At 39.7% G+C, this 25,432-nt stretch overlaps 1 protein-coding gene across 1 annotated transcript in view; it reads right to left on the bottom strand.

Moving 5' to 3' along the window:
* The window catches only part of ANKAR (ankyrin and armadillo repeat containing), a 65,604-nt gene that overhangs the window by 38,692 nt on the left and 1,480 nt on the right, over nucleotides 1–25,432 (bottom strand). The window contains exons 2-8 of the mRNA XM_014852923.3: nucleotides 24,159–24,794; nucleotides 15,304–15,741; nucleotides 13,346–13,509; nucleotides 12,599–12,702; nucleotides 7,632–7,812; nucleotides 6,052–6,271; nucleotides 4,513–4,548 (exon numbers count right to left, since the gene is read on the bottom strand). Coding sequence (XP_014708409.1) covers nucleotides 4,513–4,548; nucleotides 6,052–6,271; nucleotides 7,632–7,812; nucleotides 12,599–12,702; nucleotides 13,346–13,509; nucleotides 15,304–15,741; nucleotides 24,159–24,759 — 1,744 coding nt within the window. The 5' untranslated portion in view covers nucleotides 24,760–24,794. The remainder of the gene's footprint in view (nucleotides 1–4,512; nucleotides 4,549–6,051; nucleotides 6,272–7,631; nucleotides 7,813–12,598; nucleotides 12,703–13,345; nucleotides 13,510–15,303; nucleotides 15,742–24,158; nucleotides 24,795–25,432) is intronic.

Genomic DNA, 25,432 nt, shown 5'->3' with positions numbered 1-25,432 from the left:
GGGGTCAAAGATTTAACATTCCTAAAAAACATGCTTTTTTGACATCCAACCACAGAGCTTAGAATTATGTGAAATAATAGCTCCAAGATAAGCACTAAAAGAATTAATTTAAGCAATTCTGTACTTCTTTAAGTCGGGATGTCTGATCATTACAAATCAATACTTCTTTATAAGTTAAGAATAAGTAACATTGAAAATATTAAATATTTTAAAAATTAAGTCAAGGTGCAAAATAGTCTTGTGATGAAATAAACTATTTCTTGTTTAAATTATTCCCCATTTTATTCAGATGTTTTGTAGCAGGAGATAAGATCCTTTGAAACTGAAAAAAAAAAATATGCTCACAAAAGGCCTCTATGTCACTAAATCCAGTGGGTGTTTTTCAATTCTCATCTTACTTACTTCTCACCAGTAAGGTGACCACTTCTTCCTCTTTAAAATAGTTTCTTCCCGTGGCTTTTGTGATATGATATCTTCCCCTTTTTCTCCTACTTCTCTGACTACCACTTCACAGTCTCCTTTGGGACCTTCTCATTGTTCCGATGTCTAAATGAGCCTTAAGTCTCTATCTTGGGCCTTTTTATCTTCTCAACGGCTTCATTTACCATCTGCAAGTTGGTGACTCTCTAGTTCTGCTTTCTTCTCCGCGCTCCAGATCTAGACTTCCAACTTCTCACGGGGCATCTCCCTGCACCACCTCAAACTTAACATATTCAAAATTGAACTCCTATCTTTCTCTCCAAACGTGGTCCTCTTTCACTGCTCCCTAAATCAGGGAAGGTTATCATCATCCAGCCGGTTCTACAAACCAGAAACCTGAAAGACTCCTTGGCAACTCCCTCTCATTTCATCTCCACAACCAGTCTATCACCAAGTCTAAATATCTCTAGAACCCATCTTTACTGCCACCACCCTACTCCAAGCCATAATTACCTCTCAACTGATATCCCCGCTTTGTTCTTGCCCTTCCCCAATCCATTTTTTCAAAATGTATATCTGATCTTTTCACCTCCTTGTTTACAACTCTTCTGTGGCTTCTGAAGGCCATCTGATCATGAGTACAAGAGAAGGATCTGCTGGCTCCAACGTAACCTGAACCCCAGCTACCTGCCCCTCTCCCCACAAGCCCCCACAACCTATACACCTTGTTCTCTTCATATAGGCCTTCTTGTTGCTCCTCAAACATAGGGTACGACCACCTATCCCAGGTTGCCCAGGTAAGTACAGGTCTATGCCTGTCGCCCCAGCATAATTATTAACAGTGCCCCCTCCATTTTCAAAACCCCCTGATTTGGATGATGAATTATCCGGTCACCCCGGGCTAATCCAGCTGTCTGAAAGCTTCCATCTCCCAAAAAACACTTCCCAGCTAGGAACTAGCTAACTGTTATTCATTCCTCGGCCTAAAAGTGGTACTTCCTCAGTGAAGCACTGTTTTTCTCCCAACTCAGAAACTTCCAATGGCTTCCAGCCTGCCTTAGTAGTCTAAATTTTATATCATAACCTTCGATAGTCTATAACATCTGACCCAAATCTATTTATTTAAAATTACTGCTTAGTCTTCCAATTTCTGGTCCGGCATGAGAGGAGCTTAAAGGTCACTAATCCATCCTAACAGCCAGTAAAAAGCTGAGCAAACCGAAAAATCAACAACTTTTCTCAGATCCGTTAGAGAAGCAAGGTCACAGGGCAAAAATGCTGTCCCCAGAATTGAGGAGACAAACAGGCGGAGAATCACAACTTACTGCAGCAGAAACCGCCACAGAAACCAGTTCTGGTGTAGAAAAACCTGAACTGTAATTGACAAATTGCTGGCGGCTCAGCGTGGGCAAGTCTGAGAGGTTAAACCTCCAGGGGGACCAAGTCACAGGAAACCCCCATATTTCACTGAGTTTTACCTCCAGGAGCTCAACCAGGTCCTCACAGTGACTATCAGAGAAAAATTCCTTCGTGTTTCCAGCAGGGGGCGGGGAAAAGGAAGCATTTTGAAATACACCAGAGCATTCTGTCTCTCTTAACAAGGCCTGTCTGTCCTCAGGAGAAACTATTTGACGAGAGCCTAACTTGCGGTTTTATTAGAACCTAACCCACCCAACTTCAGCTCGCTCTAGCCATCTTGACCCACCTAAGGGGGAAGGATGGACTGAGAAGCAGGTCGAAGTTCACAGTCCGATACCACAGGCTCTCTGAAAGACTGAGACCTAATCATAGGACTACAGAACAGGTTGGTCCATTTCAATCAATGAAATGCGATCAGCTGCTCTCAGCAGGACAAATATCAAAATGACCTGAAGAGTTTCTTTTAAACCACACTAGCCTCCCCGCTGCCCTCTCCTTCACCTCTCCACCCTCCTCCCCCAAAATTTCAGCACACCCCAGGGGCAGGAGTACTATTCTTACATCCCCCGCTTCCTGCTCTAAAGATATGCAGGATCTTGGCTCCCATGCAGACCCTCTGAATCAGAATCTGCATTTTAACAAGATCCCTGGGTGGTCCCTACGTACTTAAAAGTTTATCCCAGAGTGGTGAGATAAAGTGCCTCCCCCTCCCCGGCATTTGTAATGTCTGATGACATTTTTGGTTGTCACAACTGGGGTGGGGGTTCCTACTGACATTTAGCCGGTAGAGACCAAGGATGCTACTAACCATTCTACAGTGCACAGGATGGCGCCCCACAGCAAAGAACTGTCCTGTCCCCAATGTCAAGAGTGCTTGCTGAAGCTGAGAAACACTGCCCGAAGACAAGCTAGAATCAAGAAAGTTCTGGAGGGGTTGGCGTAGTCTGAAGAAACTATTCTCTGGTTGAGAACCCTGGTCTAAAGAATAGATGCTCTATTGGGACCTGAGAGCCATTTTTACCTTTCTTTTCTCTGAATTTCTATATGACATTACTGCAAATTAATTATGCCAGTGATTGTCCAGTGCTCCCCTGCATTCATCCAGCCATGCATTTATTCAACATTCAACAGCTATTTCCTGATGGGACCTACTAATGCCTGGCTTTCTTCTGGACACGAGGACACCATGGCACAGTAAACCAAATCCGTGCCCTTATGGAGCTTATATTCAAGAGAGGGAAATGCAATAAACAAATAAATAATACTATCCAAGGTTGCCACAAGTGATACTTAGAAAAGAAAAAAAAGAGCAATAATGTAGGAGATCCACTGTTGTTACTCAACTGCAAATTCCTACAGGGCAGGTGGGTGGGATAAGCTTCCTCTTTCCCCTCCAGGTCCACTCACCTCCCTTTAGCACCCTCCCTGCTTTCTTCCCCTGCAGATTTAGCATCCCCAGCCCTTTGGCTTGTCATTCTCTGCCAATGGGGAACCCTGGCAGGAGATTGGAGAAAGGAAGAGAATGAGGTCAGGATACTCATTCTCTCCGAGGTTCCCTCTCTGTGGTCATCTCAGGCTAGCTGCGTTCCTCCACCCACGGAAGGTGGCTCCTCTTACAAAGTTCAGGCCTTTGTAAATAGTTTCTTTAAAAATAAACTCTTCTTGGGGCCGGCCCGGTGGCGCAGCAGTTAGGTTTGCACGTTCCGCTTCTCGCGGCCTGGGGTCCTCCGGTTCGAATCCCGGGTGCAGACATGGCGCCGCTTGGCAAAAAACCCATGTTGTGGTAGGCGTCCCATATATAAAGTAGCGGGAGATGGGCATGGATGTTAGCTCAGGGCCAGTCTTCCTCAACAAAAGAGGAGGATTGGCAGCAGTTAGCTTAGAGCTAATAAAATAAAATAAAATAAAGTTCTTGAATTACATAGAATATGAAGGTATAGTCTCTTAGATATGGAGATATAGAAGGTATAGCCTCAGGCCGGCCTTGTGGTGTAGTCAACTGTGCTTGCTCTGCCTCTCCTCCCTGGGTTTGCTGGTTAGGATCCTGGGTGTGGACCCAGCACGCTCATCAAGCCATGCCCAGCTGCCGTCCCACATAGAAGAACTAGACGGACTTAGAACTAGGATATACAACTATGCACTGGGGCTTTGGGGAGAAAAAAACAGAGGAAGATTGGCAACAGGGCCAATGTTCCTCACCGAAAAAAAAAAAAAAAGAGGTATAGCCTCTTAAAATTTTTCCGCCTTCTCCATATCCAATACTTAGGTCAAGTCTCTTACCTCAGTCAAGAGTGAGTGACTCATTCCTCAGACCTCAGATTGTTACTGTCACTAGGTGGCAGCATATCTAAATTATATTAATTGCTTTTTTTTTTAATGTGTAAAACCCACTTTTGAGCCTGATTTTATAAAAATAAGTAGAGATGACAGCAAATTCCACAGTGAGAAAGAAAGAAAGGAAGGAAGGAAGGAAGAAAGAAAACCTCCAAAACTTAAGAGTAATATGACTAAAGAACCATTGGTTGAAAAAATTTTTGCTTCAAAATGTATACCAAACTTCATTAAGCGACATTATCATGAAACAGAGCATTTTGCAGATTATATACTATAAGAAAAGTTTTAATACATGCAATAACCTTCTAAAATGCACCAAATATTTTATTTATTTCTTACCATTTCTTTCTTTTTTCACGTCCATTTTGGATGACTCTGTTTTAAAAGAGAATACACACAGAAGTATGATTATTAATATAACAATAATTGTATTTATTTTAATTATGTCTATAAATAATTTTTTATTAATAATATAATAATAATCCAGTTTCCTAAATTAATCAAAATAGACTCATGAATAGGAACAAAATGACTATATTTAGATACAGACGGCGGGATTACATCAAATAGGATTGAGTGCAACTTTCAGTCAAGCCACCTGGGCATGGTGCACCTGACCCTGCGTCCGAGCCGACCTGGAAACGCTGCCTCTCAAGTGGCTGGTCAAAACTCACACTGGGGCTGTGATTTTTGTGTCAGTTAAGTAATGACACATAGACATTGCCGGTAGAGTTGTACATTTTCCATACTTCAAAATCTACCCAATTCTCAGCAAATGGAAATCCAAGTTGTCACAGTAGGAATGAGAAACTTTAATTTACCAGAGATTTTTTTCACACCAAAAAGGTTTGAAATATAACACATCTTACAAAACAGTTTACCCATTGCATTTAAATTTGACTGAATTTGTGCTCTATTTTAACTAGGTTCATTCTGTATTGAATATTCAATTGAGCTGATAGAAACATCTTAATATCAAAACATTTTAATCATACTGATAGCGTACAGAATTTATTAGTAGTGAATAGGATTAAAGCAGAACATTTTGTTTTGGTGTGTGCAAATTTAGCACAGCTTATTAAGATAGCTGACCTAGTAAAACATAAAATCGCATTTCTTATTGCCAATATTGGTGCATCAGCCATTCCTGATACTCTCTCTCTACTTCTCTCTTCAGTTATGGAGACTCTCCACTTTCATCTTCAACTTTATTATTTTCATACTAGTTACATTTATTCCAATGAATATGTAAATATGTATGTATACCTAATAATTTGATAAAATGCCTTTTAAAGTTTAAACTAGATTAACTAATTAAGGGGTTATTAATCATAAAAATTATTATTATAAATTTTTTATTATTAAATATAAGTTTATGTAGTGTGAAGAAACTATTCCCTGGTTGAGAACCCTGGGATAAGAAATGGATGTTCTGCTGGGATCTTTATTTATCTTTTCTCTGAATTTCTACAGTACATCACTGTATATTAATTATGCCAGTGATTATCAAATGCTATTCTGCATTTGTCATCCATGAATTTACTCAACATCTACTCCTGAGCACCCATTAATGCCAGGCTTTCCTCTGGACATGAGGATACCATGGTAAATTCAACCACATCCTTGCCCTTTATGGAGCATATATTCAACTGAAGGAGACACAATAAACAAATAAATAACACTATATAAGGGAGCAATAGGGGATTCGTAGTAAACTAAAAGGAGCTCCTCTGAGATAAATGAAACAAAAACTTCACCTTTGCTCTAGGTACCAATACCAAATTTTAACCTTGCTCTAAAATCAGCATGCATTGTTAATGCTGAATAGGAAGGGGTAAGTAAAAGGAAAACATTTTAGACTTAAAGACTTTATGGTACCTTGGCTATACATAATAAAGCGTCTCTGGTTGACGTTGAAGTTGGCTTTGCACAGTTGGCAGATAATCGGAACTCTGTTATGTAAAGCGGCATGATGGAAAATAGCATAACCTGCCTCATCTGAGACATTGATCGTTGAGCTGGAGGTTTTACGGCTAAATGTATGGAAAACAGCAGATAATCCTCTTTCAACAGCAGACTTCATACCAAATGGGATGCTCTAAAATTATTAAGAAGCCCAGAATTAGTTTTTTCAAAATTCGCCAAAATTTGGTTTAAGGGGAAAAAAGGACAACGAAATATATTAATACAATGACATGATTGGTGCTCAATTACAGTAGAATTTTCACAAAATCCATGAGGAAAGTGTCTCACTGGGCAATGATTAAGTTTGTTAGAGCTATATAGAAACACTGAGAACTTTAAAAAATATTTTTGGGAAGTTTTTTTTTCTTCTTTTTTTAGGATGAGCTGTAGATCCTTCTTTGAAGACAAAACAGGGTAGACAAATATATTTCTGAAGTACTTTAAAAGCAAATGGAGAGGCTGGCCCTGTGGCCAAGTGGTTAAGTTCGGGCGCTCCGCTTCAGCGGCCTGGGGTTTCACTGGTTTGGATCCTGGGCAGGGACACGGCACCACTCATCAGGCCATGCTGAGGCAGCGTCCCACACAGCATAACTAGGACCTACAACTAGAATACACACCTATGTACTGTGGGGCTTTGGGAAGAAAAAGAAAAAAAAAGATTGACAACAGTTGTTAGCTCAGAGCCAATATTTAAAAAAAAAAAAAAGCAACCGGATATCACTGGTTCCTTTTCTCATTTAACAATAATCTCATTTAGAAGTTTGGAAACTCGAAATATATAACTTTAGGAATACAGTTTGTCTCCTTTGCTCTAGGTCTCAAAATGGAGAGGTAAAAATGCTGTGCTTTCTTTGAGACATTCTATTTAATAGTTTAAAATTCAATTAACAGGTTATTAAACTTTAAAATTTATGGAATTAAAACAAGTAAATGGTAAGTAGATACCAGTGTACCCTTTGAAAGTGGTGAGCTCACCACTTAATTTATCAGTTCCAGATCCCGGAAGTCAAGGCTCCTTGAAGCCATGTGGAGTCTGACTCAGGATGCCAGTGTGCTCCTTACGTTTAGTTCTCAGGACTGAAACCTGGCTCTGCTGTTTACCAGCTCTGTGATTTGGGAAAGATCCTTACCTCAGCGTACCTCAAATTTCTCACGTGTAAAATAGGAATGACAATAGTACCGAGTGCCTTGGAAAACTCGGTTGAAAGGACTTATAATAGTGCCCGGCGTACAAAACAAGCATTCAATAAATATTAGCCATTATTAAGATTAATCACAATCCAGTTCATTAACAGCTTGTTTTGTAACTCTGCCAGAAATTTCTAATCCAGAAGTGTACAGCTTTTCAGCCACCAAAATATGGAATTTTCATTTCATAGTGAAGACTTTATTTAACCTATTGTTTGTCCCTAAGATAAAAATTTGTTTTAGACATATATTTATTTACAATATATAATTCCTTACACTACATTATGTGGTAACCACTGAAATACCTTGCATTTCATAGATTTTTTGAAACCAAATTTTTTCTTGAATTGTTCGTGTAATTGAGCATCTGTCAGAGGAAGTCTTTTCAGCCTCAGATTGTTGACTATTTCATTTATGGCTCCCCACCATTGTGTCTTATATAGTTGCTGATAGAAAGTTTCCAATTCAAAATAAATCACATAATAGCTATAAAAAATTAAGAAAAAAGATAAGTTTTTCTGACTTTGAAGTGATTTGCTACTTTCTTTTCCTATGCTGGCAAAACTTTATTTTTCTATAACAATTAAATACAAAGTGTAGTTTCAATTGAAGTTGACTGTAAATATTTTAATAACATGGTTATCAACTGTTATTAATTGAGTTATTGTATAACAAATGTCTTCTCCGTGTTGGTCCTTCTAATTGACTCTGCCTTTCCCATGCCAGTGACAAGAGGCACTGTCTAAAAGTGACTGGAAATTCCAACTCTGGCTGAAGGATTCTGGGTTTACCTTCTAACCATTTGCTTACTCTCTTCTTATAAATTTATGTATTAACACTTTTTATTTAGTTATGTCTACATTTGCTTGCTCAAGAGTTTACCTTGAGTCTGACCTGGAATGATGCTTTGGGCAATGCTCCTTGACTTTTACTAACTGCTGCAGTAGACTAGAGAAACCCCCACCCCCAGGTCCCTGAGACACAGGTAGGCAAGGGCCTCCATCCCTATCACACTGGAATGGAAAAATGACAAAATTTTGAGTGACTCTGTTCCCTGGGGTTGCTTATCATCACAGGTAAAAGAAAATGATGCCTTCCTCCACTTCTGCCCATGAGGTACATTCCCATCCCCAGATTCTGGCAGTAAGCGCCTCAGCAGCTGACTCGACCTCTGCCGGTGGGAGGCCTCTTAATGTTACCTGGGTTTCCGCTCTAAATGCAACTGTTGATTGTTGTAAATACAGTATTCTTGACAGTGGCCACTCCCTCCTATGGCTCCTCATTCTGCTACTCAGGGACTATCCGTTCTCCTTCGGGTGCTGAGGAGTTTCTTCCATCATACTAATGTCCAGGGAAGCGAATTGGAGTCTCTCTGTGCTAAGGAAACTCCTTGCCCAGAAGCTGAGGGGGAATCACTGAGCCCCACGGGTCAGTTAAAGGAAGGTCTTAAGGAAACATTCTGTTATGAACTGGTCAGAGGCTAACACTCCCTTTCCTTGACCTTTATTTCAACCCGTTTCCTGAATACAGTAGACCTCTACACGGATGGAGGCAAGTTTGAGGACCTGTTCACATTTATTTGAGGCTGTCGTTCTTCCTATCCACCATCCCCTCCTCCCAAAAGGAAACTAGACCACCAGAATATAATCTAAAGGTTGTATTCACCTGTATCTCGCAGGTATAGTGCCAGGCCAGGTGGTGGTCACTTTATCCACGGGTCCTGACTTGTTGGAGGTGCCACCTTCCTCAATGCAGACTTACCTACCTTACCAGATACTAGCTTCCAAAACCAAGGGGCAGGTATTCTGAATCCTACTCAGATTTGAAGGCTTTAAATCAGTGTTTATAGGCTCTAGGGCCTTAAGGAGCTGTATAGGTCAGACGTGAATGTTTGATGTGTATTGGATAACGAAACTGAATTTCTAGAAGAATATAGCTCACCTTCCGTTAGTATTATGTACACTGATAAGAGTGGCCACCACAAACAGACACTCCAAGTCCCACAAGACTCCCTCCACGAGGATCACACTGAGAATGTCCTTTGATCTTTGGCTCGGCTCTGTATCATCCTGCTCCAACAGAATCTCAACACCAGCAACCTCTGTCTTTTCACGTACTTCTTCAGGGAACTGGCCCTGGCTGTGTTAAATGGCCATGAGAACAGGAGCTACTAACTACCTTTGGGGCCCTGGTCCTCCATGACGTACTCTTGGATCACTGCTTAAGCAATGAAACAGACTTATAAATTCACCAAATACTAAGGGAAGGTGGGCTGGAAATTCAGTTTAGTCATCCAGTACATCAAACATCCAGAACCAGCAGGGTGCTGTCCTACCCTAGAAACTGAAGAAAGAGGTGGTAAAAGTCGCTGTACCCTGAGAAAGTCTCTGACCACAGGATTCTGTGACCCCTAAGGTTGGATACACAGGCCCACGCAGAGATGATTATTGGAAGCCCAGAAAGCCCAGATGGCGGCACTGTGAGGGAGCCCTCATCCAAGTACAGCACAGAGACATACCACTGTTCTTACTCAAACCTTAAGTGTAGTGCAGGGACTTTAAGGGGGCCTCGCTTTTAAAATAACTCCCTCCATATTCTTCTGCCTGGGATTCTGCACCCAGCTTAGGGACCGTGGTGAGGAGCTTCTAATACCACACTTCCCTGACACGCCACTGTCACATTAAGTTATTCTGACCTGCCTCCTAACGTCTACAACAGTATCATGATGCTGGTATGCTCTCCCCCAAATAGGACATTTTAGTCATCTATTTTCTTCAATCATTGTCATCTTAATAATTCATGAGTTCTTCTGCCTTTATGGACAGCCAAATCCTGGGTATCTGAACTGTGGCCCCTATTTTTTGATTCCGAAACAGTGGGAGAACCCAACCTGAGCCAAAAATGAATCTAGGGTTTAGATGTTTCTGGGTATGCCTGGAGAGCCAGCGGAACTGGTCCTATTTTCATAAGGAACCAAGAGTCTCCTAGGAAATAAATCACTCTGAGGAAAGAGAACATCAAGATACACGTAGTTGGTACAATAAAATGCCCCTAAAATCAAAGAAGAGGGAGATTTTGAGATGGCATGTTTTTCCATCACTCAGATTATTCTCTGGTCCAGCACCAACATAGAATGATCCCTATACTACAGAAAGGAACAACTGAAAGCAAAATGACTGGAAGAGATGTTTTTGCACGAAATTATTAGGGGTTCATTATTAGTACTTCTTTGAAACCAATAAAATAAGTAAGGAAAGAAATTCTCCCTATTTCATTGGATTGGCTCCAACATGTGTCACAGTTGATGCATGCTGTTTAGCAGGGATCAGGAGGAGCCAGCCCCAAGGCGACACCAGCTCCACAACCAGGAGCAGCATTGCCAGAGACAACAATGGCGTTAGTACTGAGTTGCCTTCATGGTGTCTATTGGGCTCTAGGGGCCCAGTGGTGGATCATTACAGGGAGCTCAGGCATGAAAGGAGGAAACTGAAGATGTCTCATATTACCTCGGAGAGCTGATCTATGGGCATATGAGATTCCTAGGAATAATTGTGTGGGGGTGGATTTTACAGGGAACCGAATGTTCTCTAGTAATTGGTACAGGAGCCAGGAAAATACTGATTATTACTCCACTTGAGATTTTTACTGTTATTGTATGCTGGCTGGGTTTGGGAAACAAGCTTATGCTGGTTTTGAAAGCCTGCAAATTCAAGTCCATCTGTCTACAGTTCACCAACACCGATGACCAAATGCTGTGCATTAATCAGAAACTAGAGAAACGATTCCACTGTGACATCCTATTGCAACAACATGACTGGATCCCTTACAGTGCCACGGCGATGTGCTTATGCCAACAATATTCCTTCACTCACAACAACCTCTCACCAACAGCGTTCATCCCAGCTGCCTCCCTGCATTCCCAGGATCATTAGTGTCCAGCCAGACATTAGAACCTGGAAGAATAAAGCTTTATTCAGAGGTGCCTCCCGGACACTATTACGCTTGGGAAGGACTGTACATGGGGTATGTCAATAGTGTTGGGTCCCTGAGCGAGAGATTCTTCTTCCAGGGAGATGCATGCCAACTGTCCATTCCAGAGGCATGAGATCTGCTGCTTAATTGTCTTCAATATCATGGAGGTCGTTAGCCACATGGTCTTTGACTTCAGCTCTAGTACCATGTGTGCATTCAGGCACTAGTCAATGGAAAGATCCACCTTTCATTCTTTATCTTGCTTCTCCCTCTGCCTTATTTCTCTTATTTCCCTCACTGCTATGCCTCTTGAAAGAAATTTGCAATCTGTGTCTTTACTTCTTTACATCCCATGGACTCTCCTCAACTTTACCCTTCAACTCAATACATACAGCCTTGTATAGCCACAACTAAAATTCTCTTACCAAGTCACTGCCAAATTTAGAGGGCTCTCTTCAGTATCAAATTGATTTGGCCTTTTTCTCTATTGAATTTGACGCTTTTGATTAGTTCCATATTTTTCAAATTCTCCCCATTTGGCTTCTATATTATCATACTTTCTTGGTCCTCCTCTGCCTGTAGCATTCCTCTCACTCTCCTTTGCTCTCTCCTCTGCTTCTCCCTACCCCATTTAAAAGCTGCTCTTCTTCAGAGTTCTAGACTTGGCCCTATCCTCTCAAATACTTACATGCCTTTAAGAAAAACAAAACAAAAACCTCTCTTATATGCTTTGAAATCTCAAGTCTCTACCTCCAACCCAAATGTCTCCCATATTTCCAAACTTCAGTGTCCAAGATATGAAAATCCAAGAACACAATACATGAAGGACCCTAGCAATACTGAGAGAAACACATTGCTCAAAAGATGACAGGTATAACAAGACCCAGCAGAGGAAGAGGATTTTAAATCATATTCCTTATGGAAATGAAGGGGTATGTGCTGAGTCCACTGCTTTCAGTGGGCCCATAGGATTTGATCCTTACCTCCATCCCCATTTAACCACTGTGTTAATTGTAAGAGCTAATTATATCACTATAATTTTATACAGAATGTATCAAACCTTATAAAGTAATAAACATAACAGTTATGTTTATAGTATATATATTTACTTATAGTATATATATAATATATATATATAACTTAGTTTGTTGAGTTTGTACATCATTCATGGTGGATATTATTGTTCTAGGATCTCCATACAGAGGTTTTAAGTAGGGCTTTGCATTTCAACACTTTCCTTGTTTTCTGCTAACTTTCAACAAGTTCCAGTTACTGTGAATAATTACTGAAAGTTCCTTACCTTTTTCCGTTAAATTCCATGACTGGTATTGAGTAATATTCTTTGTATCCTGAATCTTCTGCAAATGTATTAGCAGCACAATCCCGTATTTTTTCTAAATTGTTCTAAAATATGAGTTATGTTACTAAAAACATATCTTTAAACAAATCTAAACAATTATGACTTCTTTTAGATAAAATTTTAAACATGTAAGTGACAAATTTTTTAACATAAAATCCCACAAGACCCTAATAATGACTGCGTGTATCCAATTCCTAATTTGGGAGTGAGGAAAAAACACAAAAGGAAAGATACAATATAGACAATATGACAATTGAAATGTATAATGTTTATACTAAACTCCAGATGAAGAATTATTGTTCCCAAACTCTGGAGGATCTCTGTTCTGATACTAATCTTTGAGGAAATGGAAGAACATGTAGTGAAATATTCAGGGATTTCTACTGAACTCTTTGGTTAACTATTCTAGGGCAAATATGGTCCATTAGAGGTCTGTAAACTCTGCAAGGATGATAGTTGTATCTAGCTTATTTATCATTTTGTCTTTGACATCTAACATAGTACCTTAGAAATAGTTAGACTTAATTCATGTATGTCACAGAATGTATGGAAAAATTAGTGAGTTGGGAAGATAATCATTTGGAGAGCTGCCAAGTGCCTGTACCACCAGAGACTCTTTCTGGATGGAGAGTAGGATAAAAGAGTTGTGAAACGACAAAACATTCCAGGAACAACAATAATTTAAACCTGAAAATCTTCCAAAGCATTCTCAATTGAAGGGGTGCTGATATCAAATTCAATTCCTCCATGAACATGAAAATACTGATTCTCTTTGTAGTGAAAATTCTGGCATTTAAAATCTCGTCCATAAATGAATGGAGGCAATTCTCGCTCTGTCTTGACCTTGTCATCTCCAAAAATGAAAACAAACTTTTATTTAAAAAGTGGAAAAAGCACATAACAATCATATTTTGGAGATCTAGATTCTCACTCACGTAAACAAAGTGGAAAAATCCACACGAAATGAAAATCTGGGCAATTTCAGTCTATAAAATTATTTATGCTATTAGAAAATGCTTTGAGCATTTTCTGAGGTTTCATTGTACAAACATTTCAAAATAGTCAAACCATCATGCTACTTACCGATTTTTATGTGTGAGCTCAAGATTAATATCTTACCTTCGATTATCAGAAGAGATTTGACACACTGTGCCTTAAAGAATCCTTGGTTAAATCAACAAAAACTCACCTGGGCTAGTTTAGGTAAAAAGAGATATTAAAAAGAAATAGGGGGGTATCTCTCACATGACAAAAATAACCAGCCCATTTTTCTGAAAAGTAATGAAACTACACATATAACATTTAAAAAAATTAATTTTCTAAAATCTCAGTAAGGATTAGGTTTGTTCAATTATTTTGACTTGTTAGCAGAATGTGGTTTCAGCAATATAAAGTATATACTGTATTTTGAGAAATATAAAAGGTATAGAAAATTACAAAGAATAATGTAACTTCCTAATCTCACCATCTGGAATTAACTATTAACATTTAGTCATAGTTGCTTCAATAATTTAGGTAACAAAACATTACACATATACCTAACGTGCTTTTTAAGCAAGGCCCTGGTAGTTCCATACACCTGCTGTCCCCCAACCTGCACGTGGGACAAGCATGGTCGTGAGTCCAGTCTTAAATAATTCACAGACATGGATGATAATCTTCACCATCTGTATTCTCATGATACAAAATTTAATTAAATGATTTGCAAAACTTCTACTGAAAATTGCCATCTGAATAGAAAGCCCACTATAATAAACCTACATTGGGCACCAAAGAAAATATATAAATTGCTTGCTAATCTGAGTGGAAGGAATAGTTTGCACTACATTCGTGCCAAATTCCATATAAACATGGTCCTCTTTCAGCTCTCTGTTCACTTACATGAGTCTATTTGTTTATTACAGTGCCAATACATTACTAAAGTTTTAAAATATGTTTCCATCTCTTTTTCAGAAATGTAAGAGCATATATGATCCTTTAGTGCTTCATATTAATTTCAGAATCAATTTATAAACTTTCATGAAAAACACGATAGAGGTTTTGAGTAGAAGTGCATTGAATTTAAAGAGTAATTTGGATGAGATATGATATATTCACAATGTTGTCCCACCAGCAACATGGCCTATTTCTCATTTTCTCAGAACTCGTTTTAAGTCTTTCAACAGCCCTTATAATTGGTATAAATATATACCAAGTACTATGTACATATACCAAGTATTTTTAATTACTTTGGAGACATTAAATTTTGTTTGTTTCCTTCTAACAGGCTACAGCTAGGTTACATGGTTAGACCTGCATACTGGAAACAAAATTGAATTTAAGTGTAAATTTAATATATATTTTATTTTATTTTTTTTAAGATTGGCACCTGGGCTAACAACTGTTGCCAATCTTTTTTTTTTTTTTTTCTGCTTTATCTCCCCAAACCCCCCCTGTACACAGTTGTATATCTTAGATGCATGTCCTTCTAGTTGTGGGATGTGGGACGCCGCCTCAACGTGGCCTGACGAGCGGTGCCATGTCCGCGGCCAGGATCCGAACCCTGGGCTGCCGCAGCGGACGGAGCGCGGGAACTTACCCACTCGGGCCACGAAGCCGGCCCCATATATCTATATTTTAAATTTGAATTTTGATGATACTCTTACCTGAAAAAGGCTGAAGCAGACTATTTAAATATGGGACTTTCATCTTCTTTTTTAAACTCAATAGAAATGGAGTCAGAAAACATATTAACTTTAGGTATCCTAGCCCTCTTCTGATTTCTTTGTTCTTCTCAAAGTGTTTTTGAATAACCTTTTTTTGAAGATATAATCTCTGCTGTAGTCTCTGGTAGGTACAAATATCAAGATAATCCTGATTATATTTTATAGCATTCGTAAGCCAATAGGCTGTTTCAAATATAAAAACATTTTCACATTGTTGAACTTGTGTGGTACTGAATGTCAACTTTAGCAAAATATTTTCAGCATATTTCATAAATACAGCTTTTTCTTCAGGGCTATTGGGATTATATGTCGGATCTGCATTCATGTCTTCGTCATAGATTCCATTAAAGTCTGGATCCTTTGTAATATCAATCAGACCTTCACATAAAAAAGAAAAATTTTAGCTAGTGAAAACTTCATATTTGGCTTCTACGTAAATATAGCAGATTGAACACAGAGTTTCATCTTGAATTCCTCCTAACACGACAGTAAAGGAATAATGAGACAGCAATATAATTGTTAAAGATGAAAAGCAGATGGATGCGTGGTAACAAAGCAGGGTAAAGAAACATGCAAGCTTGTGGAATTAAAAGAAAACAAGTTTCCCTTCTTTGGAGGAAAAAAACCACAATTCCACATGTCCCATCTTTAATCAAGGAAAACATGGAAGAAGAAGAAAATATGATCTTCCTTTAAGCAAAGAATCAGCTTCTTTCTTGAGTTAAAAGCATAATTTGCTTTTTCAGTCCCTGTATTATACATTTCTTCTTTTTGCTGATAATAGAAGTTAAACATATACAATAAACAAAGAAATTACTTGCTCACTAAGCATGACGAAATCATAAGAAACAAAACAATTTTACTCTATTACAAATGACAGATTTCCTGTTACATTTTCTTCCCATTTATGACGAAATTAAGGACTTTCTTGTTGTCAAATTGTGTTTCTAAAGATAGTTACATCTACAACGTTACCCTTAATCTAGACTTGAGAAAACTGCTTGGAATCATAAAATATGACTTCGTGGAAAACGTGGAGTTTGTTTGTAACATAGGTGCCTTAAAGTGTAAATAATCCATCAATGTGCCCCTTCTATTCTTCCTCAAATCTACTTCTTTTAAAAAGCCAGCATACTCTTGGATTTTTTAAATGGCCGCTATGATTCATCTCCCTTTTGCAAAAGAGCCAGTTAAATTATCGAGAATATAAAGAAATTAGAATGTTTCTGACTTAAAAAAAATCTAAATATAAGCCATAGCATTGTTGATACCTCTAAAACTTTCTGGCTTGGGTGGGTGGGAACCAATGGGCAGCAAATCAATTCTCACCAAAGAATAGCAGAAAGGCTTAGAAATTGGAACCTCTGAAGAACAAGTCACAGTGTTGGAATTCAAAAAAAAAAAAAAAGGATTGGTTCAAAGTCCTGATTAAGGAGATTCCCAGATAGTACAGCTCCTTCCCTTCCTCACTAAAAGGGCTGTGAAGCCGTGTGCTGACGACCAGGTTAAGTGAGAATCTGTGTCCTGAATGGGGAGACACACAGCCCCTTCTCCTCCTCTGGTCCCACAGTCTTCGCCCTCCCTCCAGGCAGGAGACTGGAGGAAACAGACCAGTCTAAGAGAAAAGACCTACAGATATAGTGTGTGGGGAGGGGCTCCTGACGGAAAAGGTAAGGTTTCTTCCTGATCACCCTGCAGTGAGGGCGTGCTAGTCAGCAAGCCCTGCTCCTGCCTCACTGCTGCAGGAGAACAAACAGCAAGGACCGAAGGCAGGTGGGGAAAGCCTCTCAGAGGAGAGACTGAGAATGGAGTGAAGAGGGAGGGAGAAGGAGCAGGGGAAGGGAGAGCAGGAGGGAGGGCGGGGAATGGGAGAATGGAATTTGGAGAGCAGTAGAGGAAAGTGCCTAGAGAAGAATCAGCGGGTTCGGACAGAAGCAGGAGGATGAAGGTGTCCAGAGACACGTTTGTGTGCACTTCCTGAGAGTTCACTTTACTGACAGGAGGTCGGTATTTCTGTTCAAAAGTTTGGGGCCGAGTTAGTGATGGAAAACGAAGTTAATTTTAAAAATGACACAATTGTTCATGTGACGAGAAATAAAAAGTTATTAAAGAAAGGAAGTGTGATCATAGCACTTTATGCTAATCAGCTAGGAAGATGTACAAAGTCATAATAAAGTAAAAAACGAGGAAAGATTTAAGCAAAAATTGGATATAACTAAATTTGAAAGATGAGGGAAGGGAAACAAGATTCCATTGTTTTCACCTCTATGCTAATTTCTTTTAGTCTTATCTCCTGCCCTGCTTTTGCTCCTGATCTCCAGATTCTTTCTCCATGCCTAATAAATATCTTTACCTGAATGTCACAGAAGCACTTCCAAACTAAATTCATCTTTCCTCTCCCCAAAATCCACTTTCTTTCATTCCCTATCACAGTTAATGGTGCTATTTATCTATCAGTTCCTCAAAAACTAGAAACCAGAGTCTCCCACAATTCCTTTTCTCTTACATTCTATCTGTTATTAACAATTTAATTTGTACATGTATTGAAAGTTTACTGTGTACCAAGCTCCGTAAAAGGTGCTGAGAATTTAAAGATAAAAAAGACACACTTTACTGTGCTTTCCAGGAGAAGCTTAGGGTCTAATAAGGAAGACAGAGGTGAAGGCAATAATTTCAATACAAAATGGTATAGTGTGCACAAAATAGAGGAGGCTGTCTTTGAATCAAGTCTCAGAAAATGACTATCAATAACCTGGGGAAGAATGTGAAAGAGTGGGTGAATGGCAGGGAGAAGGGCATTTCAGGTAAAGGACAGGGGCATAAAAAATAAACATTTCACTTTACCAGCTTGTGGTATTAAATAAGGTCATATCTTTCTCTAGGATTTAAACTAAAAGTTCCCCTTCCCCATTTTGCTACCACAAAAATATCTTTTTCTTCTTTCTCTCATCCCCCAAACTTCATGCAACAAATCCAAGAACCCAGGAATTACTTACATCAAGGGACTTGCCCTAATTAAAATCTCCTCTCAGAAAACTGGATATGAACAGATTTTTAGTGTGCTCTGTTCTCTACTGCCTTTGCTACTGTTTTTGAAGAGTTGTGTTTGCTTTTGGCTTTGTACAGTGCAAAGTTATCAGCGAGGTAAAGTTTAATTTGGCCAGACTGATTCCCAGTAGTCGGCACTCCCGGAAAAAGAGCTGGCCTCCTGCAAAGTTCCTTGGAAATCCACTGGAGCAGTGTTTAAGGCCATCACATGGTCAGTTGCAAGACTTAAATCCAGTCTCCCAGTTCTGCCAAGAGAGGAAGTGCTGTTTCCCCAAATACGAACAATTATATAGCGACTCTTGCTGCTAGCCTGCCATCATACAGCTGCAACTACAAGGACTAAGCTGGGAGGACAGAGCCGGAGCCAGGTTTCCAAGAGTCACACTGTATATCAGACACCTTTTGTTCCCTACCTCACTTCTTCTTAGACCGTATTTTTTACTCTAGCTGTTGATGAATCAGCCAGCTCCACACAGATATAACCTGACTGCACCTTGCCTCTCATGCACCACATGGCCCTTATTTTCCCCTGGGGCTTCTCTGCCGCTGCTGTGTTGGACTCCTGATGCAACCCATCCAGTCATTCTGATACACGAACAAATCTTGAAGTGCCAGGGAGTTCACCCCCATGCAACCTTTGAACAGTGGAGGAGAGGAGGCATTGGCTACAGGCTCCCCTCTTCCATCCCTCTGGCTGACAATTCTGAAGTCTATTGTATGTAACTCCTCAGAGAATCCAAGCAAAATGGACCCCAATTGGCCAGCTGGTGAAAGCTCAACAGTACATCCCTGGATTGATGTTCCCTCCTGGTCTATTCACTTTTCCTGTCCCTCACTCCTGTTCCTTGGAGTCATTTCCCATAAACTACCCTGACTTAAGTCCTCAGTTCAGGCTCTAATTTGGGAGGTAGCCTAGGATAACACACACTGCTCTTGCATCGTCCTCTTGGACCTGGCGTTTCCTTAATCATGTAGCATAAAAGCTCCATGGCCTGAGTCCCTTTCCCCGGGTCTGGCGCTTGGCCTTGCAAAATTTCACAGTGATGCTCCAGGTGTGTTGCAAGATGGGGAACCTGTACCTATTGCTGCTGCTACCTCTGTGAGTTTTCCCTCTGTTGGAGTTTCCTGCTCTAACAGGTCTAGTGTGTGTGCTGCTTGGTCATTTACCAGTGTTTGCACTATACCACTGTTACAGTGCCTGAAGCATGCTGATGCTGCTGGTTCTTCAGCAGACTCCCAAAGTGCAGTGGAGGGAGAAGAAAGTCTCTGCTCCTGGTATGATGCTCATCTTTGATGGCCCAGCAGCCAATATCACAAAGTGCTTTGGTGTAAACACACACAACACTTGTCCCAAGGCACACGGTGGTGTAGTGAGTGGATCTGGAAAGATTTCCAGCTTCATTAACATACAGTGAAAGGATGTGAGGCAAAGAGAGCAGTCAGAAGACAGGTGCAGTGGGTAAGGCTAGAGAAAAGAGTGTTCTGTATCAGAGTGTTGCAGTGGAGACAAACCAAAACAGATGATTTTGAGATATTTTAGAGGTTGAATCACAAAAGTCAAGACATGGGTTCTCAGCCAGGAAAGGAGAATTAAGTAGAAATGTCCAGGATTGATATTTATCTGATATGTATCAACATGGCCACACTGGTTGTTAAAATATTGAAGCCTTCCACATTGCTTGGTCAATTGAACTGCTATAGCCCAGAGCTCTTTGAATGCCTCCCCACCCTGGGATAGCCTAGAAAGCTCCATGATCCAGCAAAGGGTACAGATAACAAGCAGGAGGTCTCTGAGACCCTGTTTCAGCATTATGGCTGATGTCTGTTCTGTTGTCGTGCTGCACTGGTGGTTAAATATTTTAAACATCACCCTGAAAATGTAGGCAATGGAAAGAAGACAGCACTAGTTTCTGGGTGCTCACCCACTCTCCCTTCATCTTTTTTTTTTTTTTTTTGGAAGATTAGCCCTGAGCTAACTGTTGCCAATCCTCCTCTTTTTGCTGAGGCAGACTGGCCCTGAGCTAACATCCACGCCCATCTTCCTCTACTTTTTATATGTGGGATGCCTACCACAGCATGGCTTGCCAAGCGGTGCCATGTCTGCACCCGGGATCCAAACCGGTGAGCCCCAGGCCGCCAAAGTGGAACGTGCGAACTTAACTGCTGTGTCACTTGGCCGGCCCCATCCACCTACATCTTGATTAGAATGTTCCTATGCATCTCTGATCCCCTCAACCAGGAGCACCACTGTGAGGGAATTCTTATGGAGGATGGCCTCAGATATGATGGACAGCTTGGACCAATAGACCAGATGGTGGGTCATGAAGTTGCTTGATGTAAGTGAGTTTGTCATCAACTAAGCAGGAGCCCTCTATCCTTAGTTATACAACAGGACACGTGCTCCCCTGCCATGGCCATGTCTCTTGTTTTTATTGATGCTCTCACTGGATGATCCAAAGGATCTTGTGACCTTAATATGTGAAAGGCTCCTCAATGTGTACCTCTAACCCTGATCACTCTCCAGAATTTGACTTCTACAATGGAAATTTCCACCTAGATATCTGAATCTAAAAAAAACTCTTTGTTTCTTTGCCAGTCAAATCTGTCACCTCCGGCCTTGCTTGACACATGCCAGATTGGAATCATGGTTCATTGTCCCACCTCCTCTCCAATGAGAGTCCCAAGTAATCTTTGTAAAAAGGAAGAAAAGCAAACCCAATTTTTGTCGGGATTGTCAAGGCTCTAACATTGTTGGAAACCACTATCCATTCCTGCTGATCCTTAACCTCCACGGAGCTCAGATCTTCACAAAGCTCCTGCCATCATCCCGATCAGGAAGGGCAAACCACAAGACTTAGTTTTCCAGAGACATCCTGGCCAATTCAAGTACATGAGGACATCACCTGGCTTGTACAATGTTCCCTGCCATCTACTAGTGATAAGCAAATGGATTACTGGACAACTTCCAGGATAGAAGGGTTATCAACCATTAAAAGGACTTCTTAATTTAGCTACATTTTATCTACATGACCTGAGCTAGCCTTGGAAGTCCTAAACTAACAGCAATAATAGCATTTCTGGGTGAATGCTTTAAGACTTTGACCATGCCATGTTCTCTTCAAGAAATGCATCTACATGATGCCAAAGTGTCAGTGGCATTTAAGAGGGAACTACCAGACCAGTCATTAGTAGAATTCACCAGATATTAATGGCAATATTCTGCATTTCTTCACCCTAATCACCCCCAAAGTCCTGAACAAGAGAGGATTTATGAGGTTCCAGTTTCAGCCGTACTGTTTTAGAAGCCAGGGACCCTCCAATCCTATATAACTCTGGACCTAGCCAGATGGTATTAGTGCTGATTCCACCAACACCACAGATTGAATAATTCTCTCCCAGAGGAGAAGAATTTCTACCTTAAACTCACCACTCTTAGAGTCTGCTCTCAACAGAAGTCGATTACTTTACCCTGAATGAAAATGAGAGCTATTAGCTATCTAAACTTTCTTTGAGACATAGAGGTACCATTTTCAAGAGACTACTGCTTGCTGCTACACTTAGGCCACCTGAAATAACACATCTAGAAACCCAACCCAAAGCAGGTGAGTCAAGTTGTGTTACTGTCACCAAGCAAATCTTATTCTCAGGCATTTGAACTTCACAGCAGTCCAGCCACAGAAACAGTAAAAGGCATAGTTGGCAAACAGACGCTTTTGTGGTTCAGGTCCTAACCAAGATTCAGAAGTGCTCAACAGTGCGCAGTGCTGAAGGCGGTGGTGGGGGAAGGACTACCCAATTGCGGCCATTGTACCTAGACACCATCCTTACTGGACACTTGGGGACAGTCAAAACTTTGAGTATTATCTACCTGTGACACCCTTGCTGAGGGCTGCTCCCTCAGTTTACAAAGTTCCTCTGGGACACGCATGCTAGACTTAATCTCCAACGTGATCCACCGGTAATGGTAGAAACTCTCTCAAGATGTGTGACACCCCTGCTCCATGTAATTACTCATTAATTCAATTCAATTCATTTAATGCAATTTAATAAATATTTGTTTATGCCTACTATGTGTCAGGCACTGTTTTAGACACTAAATGTACCAGGATAAACAAGGCAGGTAAGGACCCTTTTTTCATGGAGCTTACACTTAAGATTACTGTTTACTTTTTCTTAACATCAGACTTATTTTTGTGTCTCAGCAACAAATAAAAGCTAAATGAATATTTGTAAAATGAATAAATCAATCCAGAGTTCTTTATAAACATATATTATGTACATGTGTGTATATAATTTTTGATTTAGCTATCAATGACAGAGAAGAAAAAAATATGGAAAGAAAACCATTAAACAATTCCATGATACTAACTTACCATATTAACTGCATTAAATATTCAAATGATCATAATACTTCTACATTTTATTGAGAACGTAACAAACAACTACTTTGGTTTTCAAGGTATTTTCTTTAGTAACTAGATTTACGTTGACAAACTAAAGTTTTTTTTCAGATAATTTTCTCAATTATATGTCCATTTCAGATAAATGTGGTTCATTTCCACCTGATTTAACATTAAAAGCTTCTATTAGCTCTATTTAGCTAAGGGAAATCTGGCTAATTAGGGGAGAATATTAATCCTTTTCTGCTTTAGTAAGATTATGCAAAAGCTTCTTGCCGTATTAAAATTACATATAAAATAAGTGCAATAAAGATTGAAAATATTATATTTTTGAATATCGACACCATAATGTGCAGCCAATTTACATGCACTACACAAATAAACAGATTTGTTCTCAGAATAGCTAAGAAAGGAACCATTGGGGTGACATTTTATTCCTGAAGGATGAGCTGTCATCCTTTTTCAGTTTCAGATACAATAAAATCTATATAAAATCTATCACCATGCTCTCTCCTCCAGTCAAGTGACATTCCAATATATTTTTACCAGAATTGAGGCTTATTTTTAAGCCTGTGCCCACAAACTCTGGAAATCTATTTAGAAAGTGATTAGATATATTTTATTAATGAAAGCAGTTGGAAACACTGTCCGGGGCACACATTTCCCATTTCACTCCCCATTCCACTTGGCCTGCTGCAAGGAACTATGGGAAATTTCTTTTTTAAAAAAGCTTCAATAAAAAATTTACATATGCTGAAGGAGATGCACCAGGACTTAATGGTATCTATTGCTTATTTACAGGCTTTAGAGAAGTGTGGCCCTCAGGAGGGAGGAATTAAAGTTAGGTGAATCAGGAATAAAGATTCAGGAAACCAAAGCTCGGGTTGCTGATGCATGTCTATCTTTAACTTCAATTTTTATATCTGTCACATTTGAGGTTTATAAAAACGGCAAAGTGCATGGCTAACCAATCTGGCAATCATTTTGTTTTCAAGTTTAGAGATTTTTCTCATTGCACTCCAATTCTACTCTTGGCTCTATTACTGATTTTCCTAGCTAGGCCCTGTAAGACAAAAAATATAAACTGAAAACTCTCCATCAGGTTATTTTGAATCTGATACATTTTGCAGAAACTGGAGATTAAGATGAAAGCGGCAAGATGTTTGACTTAAAATATAATTCTTGGTGACACTGAAAAAAATTAAAATTTTATTGAAAAGATTCTTAGGAGTTTAAAAGATCTCTTTTAAGAAATGCAGCTAAATACATAAAACTGAGCCCAGATAAATTACTTTTAAATTTAAAAAATGGCTTCTAATAAAAATAAAATGTGTCAAACTCTCTTACCTGCTGAACTAAACTCTGCAAAAATATCTCTGTTTGTTTGAGGCTTCCCATCTGGATCGATGTCCATGATGGTACGCCACAGTTCAGAGAATCTGGCTCGTTTTTCTTTGGGCATGTATATTCCATGCCATAGTGCTTTCAGCATGTAGTCAATATTGATCAGAATTTGCCCAATTCTGGTATCATAATAAGCTGGAGGTAATTGACAAGAAGAACTCTGATCATAATTAGCTTCTAAACTGATTGAAGGAATTTGATTTAAGCAATAAATTCCAACAGCCAACTCCCTTATGATCTGATGGACTTCTCTATAGTCTAAGAGGGCGGTGGGGTCCACAGGAGTCAGCAGGATTGCAGTGGAAAAGCCGACATTATTCATTTGAGTCATAATTCCACAGGGGACGTCAAACTGAGAGCGGACATCTTCTTTGGCAGACAACCAGCTAACTAGTACAGTAGTGAGCAATTCTTGTACTTCACTCCGATCATATTTTTCAAAAAAAGCAGAAGCATTTCTCTGTACTGTTAAATTTTCCAAGTAGGTTTCTTCATCTTGAACTTGATCAAATCTAAGTAATCCTTTCTTGGGCAATCTTAACATTTCTAATTAATTCTATTGTGTCCTTTTTGAAGTTTCTGCAATGAAAAAAAAGGAAGACAAGCAATAAAATTTGCCATGGTAATGAAGCTAGATCTCTCGAGAAATAAATCTGTACCTTCATCTTTATTAGATGAATTCTTTTATGGTCAACCATTACATTTTTCAAACTTTTTGTTTTTTAACTTTTTTTATTGAGGCATAATTGACATACAACATTAGTTTCAAGTGTACAACATAATGATTCGATAATTTGTATATATTTTGAAATGATCACACTGAGTCTAGTTAACATCCATCATCATATATAGTTACAGAATTGTGGTGAGGAAGATTGTCCCCACTGTGCCAGTCTTCCTCCACTTTGCACCTGGGATGCCACCACAGCATGGCTTGATGAGCGGTGTGTAGGTCCACGCCAGGACTCCAAGCCCACAAACCCCATGACCTCCACCGAAGCGGAGCCACAAACTTAACCACTATGCCACCCGGCAGCCCTGAGAACCTTTAAGATTTACTCTCTTAGCAACTTTTAAATATGCAATACAGTATTATTAACTATACTTGCCATGTTGTACATTGCATCCCCATGACATTTATTTATAACTGGAAGTTTGTACCTCTTGACTTCCTTCATTCATTTTGCCCACCCCCAACCCTGCCTCTGGCAACCACC

Source organism: Equus asinus, chromosome 4 (assembly GCF_041296235.1).
Source record: "Equus asinus isolate D_3611 breed Donkey chromosome 4, EquAss-T2T_v2, whole genome shotgun sequence".
In the NCBI taxonomy this organism is placed as follows: domain Eukaryota; kingdom Metazoa; phylum Chordata; class Mammalia; order Perissodactyla; family Equidae; genus Equus; species Equus asinus.
The sequence above is the reverse complement of the archived record's forward strand: the minus strand, read 5'-3'. Positions and strand labels throughout refer to the sequence as shown.